General features: G+C 39.3%; 1 protein-coding gene across 1 annotated transcript in view; it reads left to right on the plus strand.

Moving 5' to 3' along the window:
- The window catches only part of ptchd4 (patched domain containing 4), a 259,640-nt gene extending 255,345 nt beyond the window's left edge, over nt 1-4,295 (plus strand). The window contains exon 3 of the mRNA XM_033618816.2: nt 2,052-4,295. Within this exon, the coding sequence (XP_033474707.1) occupies nt 2,052-3,739 (1,688 nt within the window). The 3' untranslated portion in view covers nt 3,740-4,295. The remainder of the gene's footprint in view (nt 1-2,051) is intronic.
- Nucleotides 4,296-11,900: the final 7,605 nt, after the last annotated feature.

The following is an 11,900-nucleotide window of genomic DNA, read 5'->3' on the forward strand; positions in this document are numbered from 1 at the left end:
ACAGTGTTATGGCCACTAGATGGCACTCTTGGTTTAAAGAGAGAGGCTCAAAGAATGGCAGTTCAATGTGTTTTAAATAGTGATGGCCGAATGAAGCCTCGTGAAGCATTTTCTTTATTTTCTGAGCCCACTAGATGGCACTGTTGGTTCAAGGAGAGAGGCTCAAAGAATGGCAATTCAGTGTGTTTTAAACCTTTTGTTGAACAAAAGGCGGCATCTAGTGGGCTCAGAAAATAAAGAAAATGATTCATGAGGCTTCCTTTGGCCATCACTAGTGTAGGCTACTGAGAAAAATAACAAGAGAAACAGCACCTTTACAGTTATCTGAAAATATGCTATTTCCTTTAGTTAGTTTAGATGTAAAAAGAAAAATCTGCTGTATTATTTTACACTAAACAGCAACAGAAAAGTAACTAATACTCACTTCTGTGGCTTTGTGTTGGGTGCACATGAAATGATGCAGCACTCAGTATTGTTACCTTTTTGAAAGAGAGAGAAAGAGTCATTCTAAAAGATGTTTTTGAAGGCTGTGATTGACAATGACATGAACAGTACCTTTATGCAAAAAATGGCCTATAAACATTGACCTTAACCAAAAAAACACTCTTATCAACACGCACTCACTAAATGTTGAACTGTAATGTTACTGGGTTTAGCTGGGAGAATACTACAAATAAATCATTAACAGTTTTTGTGGGGTACCGTTAACTGAGTTAAATAAACTCAATTTCATCTGCTGGCTTTTAACAAGCAGCACACCAAGACGCCTAACGCCTAATTCCAACCACTAATTCTTCGTCTCCTCTTCCTTTGGCAGTCCAAACAAGGGTAATTTGCGTCTCCGCAGCCTCTGCTCCAGCTCTACTCTAAGTGGGTTTGTTTGGGGGCACGGCTCTGTGGCCTGCAGGCAGGCACTGTGTGTATTGTGTGCTTCTCTCCAATTTTCGTTGTTCCAGAGTCTTTGCACATCAGAATCAGCTTTATTCTCCAAGTATGTGTGTACATACAAGGAATTTGACTCCGGTAGACTTGCTGTCAGTGTACCAGAATTGACATAAGTACTCAAATTTAGGCATTAGCACCTTTCAAAACACATTTATATATCACTGTGCTATATAAATAAAGTTTAGTATTACTATTAATATAAAAGTACAACAAGTCCTGTTGTGGGTGTTATGATGCTGAAAAGATGTGGTTTCCTGCTTTTCAGAGTCAACGTTTGGAGCTTGCTTTGGTGCATACTTTTGTGTATTGAGCAGTGCTTCTTGCAAATGAATCTTTTAGGAAATGATGACATAATTTTTAAAATTACATATTTTTATTCATTATTATTATTATTATTATTATTACTTTTTTGTCTTCATTGAAGCAATAATATTGGATAGAGAGAGGGATGTGACATGCAACAAAGGTCACCTGCTGAAATAAGACCAGGCACATTGTGGTTATGTGGTATTTGCCTTAACCATTAGGCTACCAGAACACCCAAATGACATTAATTTCAGCACAGTTATTGTGATGGCACATCACAATGAGGATGCAAGTCCTCTCTTGGCAGTTTTTCTTCTTTTCTTTTCTTTTTTTTTCTTCTTTCTAAAAGTTTCAAAAAGCACAGTGACAGTAGTATTATGGAGAAAGACCTTACATTATGCACAATGTACAAGAATATTTTCTATACTATTTTATTTAAAGACCAGAAATAGAGGTCACACTTGGTTGGTGCAGAGTCATAGTCCATAGTTGGTAATATAAGAATGTATAGTATGTGTGTGATGCTGCTCGATAAAATTATGTTTTGCAGTTTAGATATGGTATAGCAGTTCAGTTCACAAAACTTGAGTTTTAGGAATGTGGAGTATTGTAATAAAGACATTACTCAGCAGAACAAAACATTTTTGCCTCTGAAATCCTTCTGCAGCCTCTTCACTTCCTAGGAATGATTATGTAATGCAAATAGAACAATTTTTCAGACCACGTCATGTTTGATATACACGGTGCTAACACTTCAGTGCAAACACAATTCTTACCGAATTCTCTCTCTTTTCTTCTAGGCCATGGAACCAAAGGGGTGTTCGAGCTGCTGGCAGGATGGAGGAGAACAAGGGAAAATCTTCCCTTCAAGGAGCGTGTAGCGGACGCTTTTGCAGATGTGATGGTGTGCTACACCATGACCAGCTCACTTTACATCATCACCTTTGGCATGGGAGCCAGCCCTTTTACGAACATTGAGTCTGTAAAAATTTTCTGCCAGAGCATGTGCGTTGCCATCCTGGTCAACTACTTCTATGTTTTCTCTTTCTATGGCTCCTGCCTGGTGTTTGCCGGACAGTTGGAGCAGAACCGCTACCACAGTGTTTTCTGTTGTAAAATCCCCTCAGTTGAGTACCTGGACCGCCAGCCCACGTGGTTTAAGACCATGATGAGTGATGGCCATGACTTGTCCACACACCACGACAGCGTCCCTTACCAGAATCACTTCATCCAGCACTTCCTGCGTGAGCACTATACGGAATGGATTACCAACACCTATGTCAAACCCTTTGTGGTTATTCTATATCTCATATATGCCTCTTTCTCATTCATGGGATGTTTACAAATCAGTGATGGATCAAATATTGTCAACCTGCTGGCTAGTAACTCTCCAAGTGTTTCATATGCTCTGACCCAGCAGAAATACTTCAGTAACTACAGTCCTGTGATTGGATTTTACATTTATGAGCCCATTGAGTACTGGAACTCCACAGTGCAGGAGCACCTAAAGACTCTGAGTCATGGCTTCAACAAGATCTCTTGGATGGACAACTTTTTCCACTACCTGCGGGTAGTGAATGTGAGTGCATCAACCAAGAGCGACTTCATCACCATCCTCAAGGGCTCCTTTCTGCGCAGCCCAGAGTACCAGCATTTTACTGAGGACATAATATTCTCCAAGAACCGTGAGACTGATGAGTACGACATCATCGCCTCACGGATGTACTTGGTGGCACGAACAACAGAGAAGAAGCGTGAAGAGGTGGTGGAGCTTCTGGAAAAGCTTCGTCCATTGATGCTGATTAACAGCATCAAGTTCATTGCATTCAATCCTACGTTTGTGTTCATGGACCGCTACAGCTCCTCTGTCATCTCACCCATCCTGACCTCAGGCTTCAGCGTACTCACAATCCTCATCCTCACTTTCTTCCTAGTCATCAACCCTTTGGGGAACTTCTGGCTCATCCTTACCGTAACATCTGTGGAGCTGGGTGTCTTGGGTTTGATGACCCTCTGGAATGTTGGCATGGACAGCATCTCAATCCTGTGCCTTATTTATACCCTTAACTTTGCCATGGATCACTGTGCACCACACCTGTACACTTTTGTGCTAGCCACAGAGCACACTAGGACGCAGTGCATCAAGTTGGCACTGGAGGAGCACGGGGCAGCCATCCTACAGAACACATCCTGCTTTGTGATCGGGATCATGCCCCTGGTGTTTGTGCCTTCCAATCTGACCTACACACTGTTTAAGTGCTCCCTGCTCACGGCAGGTTGCACCGTTCTGCACTGCTTTGTCATCCTGCCGGTCTTCCTGACCTTCTTCCCGCCATCTAAAAAGAGACACAAGAAAAAGAAACGGGCCAAGCGTAAAGAGCGGGAGAGGGAGAGGGAGCGGGAGCGGGAAAGGGAGAGGGAAAGAGAAAGGGAGGAGATAGAGTGCATCGAAGTCAGGGAGAATCCTGATCATGTGACAAACGTTTGAGTATTTGTAATTTTAGCAATGAGTATCAGTGGGTATCTGTCAGTTCATTGTTGGATAAGAGGTATTCCCAATGGCGAGGTGCCTCTTGAGGTGCAGGGAAGTTAAGGATGTCCCCTGAGGAGTGGGAACTGGTCACTCCCCACCAATAGCGCTAGGTTGGCCAGAGTAGAGCGCAGCCCCACTGGTCAGCCATTGAGTCCTTCAGTCTGGACAGTGTATCTCATTTGCACAAACTGCAATATGCACATGGTTCTAAAGTTCTTTCCCAACTATTTGGTATATAAAAATAAGTTAGTTACCAGAGCTTATGCTTGCTAAATCTGTAAGTAACTTCTAAACAAACAGTATGTTAGTCCATTTAAATAGAAATTCTATGTTCATCTTGTGCAGCCCTTATCTCAAAAGAAGTGTGTGAGGAACATAGCAGTCTGTTAAGCCAAGGACACTCAGAGCAAGTTGATGAAAGAGGTTGCTATGATGATACAAAAGTGTACAAATGAAAGCGTGCAAACAGCACACACCTTACTACTCACACCTTGATAACAGCAAAAAGAAACAACACCAAATTCTGTTGAGAGAGACTGTGGAAAGCACACGGCATGCTTTTCTGTGACATTAAAAATAGCCAGCTGAACAGCTGAACTGGGCAGATGGCATACACTGTGTCCATTTTGAGGAATTATCTTGCCCATTGCATCATGTGAATAGAACTGTCAAGGTTTATATTAGCAGGAGACAAATATTTCTACTTTATTTCAGAGGTCATATAAGGTTGTACACAATGGCAAAAGGAACTGCAGTGGGCTGCAGCATATGAACAGGAAGCGATACATGACTGTTGTGCAGCACTACTTGAAAAAGCAGTAAACCTGAGTATGATTTAAGTAGATCCAAAACTGCTTTTGCACCAGACCGGTTAAACCAAAAGTGAAGGGTGTTTCCAAGGCGTGAAATATCAAACTTTTCTAGCAGGTTGATAACAGTGGAAAGTTTCTATAAGAGTATGAATGACTCTGTGATCCACTTACAAGAGCTTACTGGCATGGCACTGGCAGTTGGAAGGTCTGAATGTTTTCAAACTAGCATTGATGCCAAATAGTGTAGAGAAATGTTTGACAGATTTCTATAACAGCAAAAATGCTCAGTAAGTTTGAATTTTTATAGGAATCGACCAAGAATCATGAGTTACTCAAGCTAATTTTAAAGATTGCAATTTGATGTTCAAGTTTTTGAGGCAGGCTTTAAATTTCTCCTAATGGTGTGAAAAACTGATAGAGAGCCGAAGTGAAACTACAACTTCCGGGTTTGGTTCTGGAATTGAGAAATCTTATTAAAAATCATTGACATTTGTTAATAAAACAAATAGCTATAAATCCAGCTTTACATCATAAACTTGATCAAGAGTTCCATTTGTCTAGACATGGATGGTACATTTAATCATGGCTCATATATATATATATATATATATATATATATATATATATATATATATATATATATATATATATGTATATATATACAGTACAGGCCAAAAGTTTGGACACACCTTCTCATTCAATGCGTTTTCTTTATTTTCATGACTATTTACATTGTAGATTCTCACTGAAGGCATCAAAACTATGAATGAACACATTTGGAGTTATGTACTTAACAAAAAAAGGTGAAATAACTGAAAACATGTTTTATATTCTAGTTTCTTCAAAATAGCCACCCTTTGCTCTGATTACTGCTTTGCACACTCTTGGCATTCTCTCCATGAGCTTCAAGAGGTAGTCACCTGAAATGGTTTTCCAACAGTCTTGAAGGAGTTCCCAGAGGTGTTTAGCACTTGTTGGCCCCTTTGCCTTCATTCTGCGATCCAGCTCACCCCAAACCATCTCGATTGGGTTCAGGTCCGGTGACTGTGGAGGCCAGGTCATCTGCCGCAGCACTCCATCACTCTCCTTCTTGGTCAAATAGCCCTTACACAGCCTGGAGGTGTGTTTGGGGTCATTGTCCTGTTGAAAAATAAATGATCGTCCAACTAAACGCAAACCGGATGGGATGGCATGTCGCTGCAGGATGCTGTGGTAGCCATGCTGGTTCAGTGTGCCTTCAATTTTGAATAAATCCCCAACAGTGTCACCAGCAAAACACCCCCACACCATCACACCTCCTCCTCCATGCTTCACAGTGGGAACCAGGCATGTGGAATCCATCCGTTCACCTTTTCTGCATCTCACAAAGACACGGCGGTTGGAACCAAAGATCTCAAATTTGGACTCATCAGACCAAAGCACAGATTTCCACTGGTCTAATGTCCATTCCTTGTGTTTCTTGGCCCAAACAAATCTCTTCTGCTTGTTGCCTCTCCTTAGCAGTGGTTTCCTAGCAGCTATTTGACCATGAAGGCCTGATTCGCGCAGTCTCCTCTTAACAGTTGTTCTAGAGATGGGTCTGCTGCTAGAACTCTGTGTGGCATTCATCTGGTCTCTGATCTGAGCTGCTGTTAACTTGCGATTTCTGAGGCTGGTGACTCGGATGAACTTATCCTCAGAAGCAGAGGTGACTCTTGGTCTTCCTTTCCTGGGTCGGTCCTCATGTGTGCCAGTTTCGTTGTAGCGCTTGATGGTTTTTGCGACTCCACTTGGGGACACATTTAAAGTTTTTGCAATTTTCCGGACTGACTGACCTTCATTTCTTAAAGTAATGATGGCCATTCGTTTTTCTTTAGTTAGCTGATTGGTTCTTGCCATAATATGAATTTTAACAGTTGTCCAATAGGGCTGTCGGCTGTGTATTAACCTGACTTCTGCACAACACAACTGATGGTCCCAACCCCATTGATAAAGCAAGAAATTCCACTAATTAACCCTGATAAGGCACACCTGTGAAGTGGAAACCATTTCAGGTGACTACCTCTTGAAGCTCATGGAGAGAATGCCAAGAGTGTGCAAAGCAGTAATCAGAGCAAAGGGTGGCTATTTTGAAGAAACTAGAATATAAAACATGTTTTCAGTTATTTCACCTTTTTTTGTTAAGTACATAACTCCACATGTGTTCATTCATAGTTTTGATGCCTTCAGTGAGAATCTACAATGTAAATAGTCATGAAAATAAAGAAAACGCATTGAATGAGAAGGTGTGTCCAAACTTTTGGCCTGTACTGTATATATATATTTACCAGCCTGTACAGCTGCACTAATCAATATATTCATGCCTGGCAATGGATCAACAGACAGGTGTCATGTGAAAGTGGTTGATCCTAGTGACAAAGTCACAGAGAATTATGCCTCAACTCTGCAGTTAAATTCAGCAATGCAAAGACTTTTAGTGTCTTTGAGCCCATTATTATTCTGTGGCCAACAACCTAGCCTAATGGTTTACTCTCACTACTCTCATCAACCTTGTTTCCAGCAGCAGGCAACTTTTTCCTGTTCAAAAGCTTTGATATACCCAGTCTTTTTTTACCTCCCTAGCAACAGACAACAGGTAGACAAAGTCAGTGGACACAGTGGAGCATATAGCACTTAAAGAGCCACACATGTCCCTCAGAAGTCAATGTACATCAAATTAGAGCTTGAAGTAGAGCAAATATTGGACTTTCATTGGTCAGGAACACAACACCAAATGTTTGCTAATGTTGCTCCGGATCTGGGGGATGTGTAAATAGGCAATTGCTTGCTAATTCATGCTAACTTTTAGGTGAGAATTTGTCAAGATGTTTTTTTCGGAATGTCTCTGGGTTCCCACATGACCAAAATTTGCTTTACAGGTTCAGTGTGTTGGATTTAGGTGGATATATTGGCAGAAATGGAATGTATTGTGATAAGAATAGTTTGTTAGGTGTATAATCACCTGGAAATAACAATTGTGTTTTTGTTACCTCAGAATCAGCCAATTATATCTACACAGGGAGCAGGTTCTCGTTTATGGAGATTGTCATGTTGTACTGCCATGTTTCTACAGTAGCCCAGAACAGACAAACCAAACACTGGTGCTAGATAGGGACATTTCTGTTTTTGCATTGTCACAGGGACCACCGTACTTAAAAGCCCATCTGCAATGAGCCAGCATCAGGAATAAATTATTTGTAATGTGAAACTGCTTTATTCAGTGGTTTTACCAGTTTAAATCATCTGGTCTGTTTGTTTGGAGAGAAAGAGACCTCTGTGGTTAATTCCACTCCTAGTGAAAACTTCCTTAACGTCTTGATCTTATGTTACTGTAACTTGTTTCAGCTGGTTACAATCTGCAATCCTTACCACTAAATGCTAGGGGTGAGAATCAACAACGGCTCCACGTTATGTTATCATCACAATTCTTAAGTCACCATACAATATTAATGCAATTTTAATGTGTTGTGATATGCTGAGTATTGTGATCAAATATATTGCAATATATTGCAATTTATTACCTTTTTTCAACTGTAAATTATGTCCCCAAAGGAAAACTTTGTCAACATTTATATTATCTAATGAGGTCAGGTTTTCAGTCTGTTCATATCACTTCAGTCATTTTATTTGCAGCAAAATATAAGTAGTGGACCTAAAAAGCATTTGATTTTAATATTCAAGTTGGCTACCTGAAGTTTGTATTTGTAATATCAATAATTTGTATCATTAAAAAAATGATACTTGGCACTGTGTGATGATACGATATTGCCACACAAAAATATTATGATATTATTCTGTATTGATTTTTGTCACCCACCCCTACTAGATGCCACTACATTCTCCTAAATCTTGCGCACTGGATCTTTAATATACACCGTTCCTTCAAACCCACAATTAGATTTAGATTAGATTTATATCCATGACTTGACAGACTGGATATGACAGTTACAGTGATGTTTAATATGTTCAAGGCCATGGTAGAAAAAAGTATTAAACCCCAGGACAAATTTTATAGCCCAGTGAAAGACACCCTTAATGAGAGATTCCATTGAGCTGTAAAAGCCAGTGGGACAGCATTCAGCCTGGAAGTGGAGTCAACCCTTCAGCTCTCTATTGGGAACATTGCAAACATGACCAGCCTGCAGCTGGTCTTGTCCATGTAGTAAATGACTATATTTTGCCTCAATACTTCAAATGACATTCCATCAAGAAATAGTGGAAAGCTAATCCACAAATACCCTTCTTAAGTATTGAGTCTTAGAAGTCTAAAATGGCTGCTGTCTCCCCAGAGGATAAACAGTAGTGATGGCCGAATGCAGCCTCGTGAAGACTTTTCTTTATTTTCTGAGGCCACTAGATGTCGCTCTTGGTTTAAAGAGAGTGGCTCAAAGAATGGCAATTCGGTGTGTTTTAAACCTTTTGTTGAACAAAAAGTGCCATCTCGTGGAGAAAATGATTCATGAGGCTTCATTCAGTCATCACTAGTAAACAGTATTATCTTCGTGGGCCAAGGCCCGATAACAATCTCCATTGCAGTCCCAAAACAAACACACTCAAGGTCAGCAGCTCCAATAGATACCAATCTCACGCTGACCTCTTGCAAGAAGATCTTAGCCAGTGGCATGTGATAGAGAGGCCCCATATGTAAGCAGATGTGGCTGATTGTAGACCGGTAGACTAGGAGATCGGCTGATTCTTAAAGGGCTGTCATTGAGGGGGCACTGCTGTCTTGTTTCTTTATGATGCCTCTGAGAGAGTGAATTGCTCTCAAAGAAGACAGCTTAACAGGCAGCTGGGGGCAGGTTAGAATGTTCATACTGGACCAAATGTCAGTGACAAATATGTGTTTGACAAGGAGTACGTGAGGAATGATCATTCAGTATCAAGCAACAAATCACTAATTATCAAAAAGACTATTAAACCTACTTATTGTGAAAATAATATAAGTAAACAATGAGATGCAAGGGTGGAAAAGAATCATACTTTACCACAAACATATTTCCTATTTCTGAGGAGCTAGAAGGTGATCTTAAGTACTGAGTCATTAGTGATAAGAACCTTTTTAACTTTTATCAACCAAACATTGCCCTATCTAAAACCAAGGAGTTTTCGGCACGCAACTTCCTGCAGCAGCTGCAGTGAATGTCACATTATGTAAAAGCCATGTCATGTTTGTATAGCAAGAAGGCATGAAATGTTTGAAACACGGGAAAGAAATGCAAACGTTAATAATTTACTTCCCAAAATGAACTGTGTTTGCATGGCACTGTATTGTATGTATGCATGTATTTAATTTTTCTGTATGAAGTCTACGTATTTTTTTATTTTTAGCTACGCTGTAGTGACTTATGTTTGTTGTTTCAATGCATATTCTGTAACACCATGTGCTGCAAAAGAACAAAATGAGTCTGAGAGACATGAAAATCTGTTCCAAAACAAAAGCCAGAGGATATTTCATGTGTAAAATAACTGTAAATGACTCTTTTCTAAATTTTCTAAGAAAAAATATACCATCGAAAGATTTTTAATGACAGAATTTTCTTAAAAAAATATATATAAAAAGGGAAAAAAGTTGAACACGGTAGGCCAGTAATAAACAGTGGAATGTTACCAGTATACTAGATCTTATTCCTTGCACACTGCAGTGTCAATGTTTGTGGATGATTCACATTTTTATATGGGAAACTGTGGCCATCATTTTATTGTTTGTTTGTGTGTCTTGACTCCTATTCTCTACTTGGCCCTCACATCTAAGGAAATTGTTCATTTCTCAGACCTTTTTTAAACAACAGAACAGTCTATCAGGCTTTGTAATGATCACTTTTAACAAAAGCATATGTCAGAAATTTGCAGAATGTAGATGGAATCTCCTTTTTATGTCTAAAAACTATTACAGTTTGCTATACAGCAACTCAAGCATTGCAGCAAAGATTAAGTATTTAGCATTAGTGCTAACTCTTTTGGAACATCTTTTCTAAGTATACTTGGTCTTCTCTTAGGCAGCCTGCCTAGAAAGCTGTTGCTGTTTGCCACATTCACCACTTTTTAACTTTCTTACAATTAAATGCTAAAAAACATAAAATAAGGTAGAAGATATCAGGCTTTGGCACCAAGCATTAGTTCATTGGTGGTTTTGGTCTTTTCGTGGGATTTGTTGACAGTAAGATACAAAGCATTGCCAGCCTTTCTCAAAAAATTAATTGGGCCTGGTGTGCTTTATAACTTAATTTGATGAGGTACCAGAAACTCTTGAAGTTGACACGCTTTCTGCTCTAAAAGGTTAAACTTTTTTAATTTTTTGTCATATTTTATTTTTATCTATGTACATGCTTCTGTGTACAAATATAGGTTGACTCCTATACATTTGTAGTACAAATAGGTTGTTTGAGTCACATTTATTAACTCGCATTATCATCATGTAAAGACTTTCATCCATGAATGCAGTATTTCTTTTCAAAAACAGTGACCATACCTCTTCAAGTGTTGCACATTTTCATAATATTACAGAGTTGGGTAGTTTCTTGGATCTATTCTGTAAGCGCCTGCTGTATAGTGGTGTGCTGTAGCCCCGTTTTGTGTCCTTGGGGATACCAAACTAAGTGTATGTGATACTGTGACATTTCAGTTGAAACATGATGGATAGGTTATCAGATAGGATATTAAGTGAGGTTGCCTCAGAAACTATGTTTTACTTAACTAATGAGTAAAATGCATTATCTTCTAAAAGCAAGAACAGGATTAAAATGGAAATAAATATGATCAAGTCTTTGGTGGTATCTTACAAGGTTTACTGTAAGTCTCATGGAGTTCTTTGACCATGCACCAGCACATATTCAGTTTGTACAACCAGAGACAGCACAATATTTGTACAATATGGGGCAATACAATTATGTAATCATCGCCTTACCTGCTGAATTATCCACATTGCAACCACAGCCTCAGAGGACAAATGACTGTTTTATTGCAACTCATCCGTCTTGTATGTCAACTAACTAAGAAGAAGGAAAAAAGGCTCAAGTTGCCCCCATTTATCAAACCTGTTATTTAACACTTTTCAAAAAGTTTGTACATTGTGCAGAAGATAACAAGTTTAAAACAAAGTGAGCTCTATCTATCTATCTATCTATCTATCTATCTATCTATCTATCTATCTATCTATCTATGTCTACCATATGTTTATGTAAAGATTTTTAAAAGTTTTTTTTTTACTTCACTATTCATTAATAATGCAATGCACAAACGTATAGAGGTTTGTGTCACTAAGAAGCTGTTTTGCTGCTGTTTCC

This window comes from Epinephelus lanceolatus, chromosome 13, assembly GCF_041903045.1.
Source record: "Epinephelus lanceolatus isolate andai-2023 chromosome 13, ASM4190304v1, whole genome shotgun sequence".
NCBI lineage: Eukaryota > Metazoa > Chordata > Actinopteri > Perciformes > Serranidae > Epinephelus > Epinephelus lanceolatus.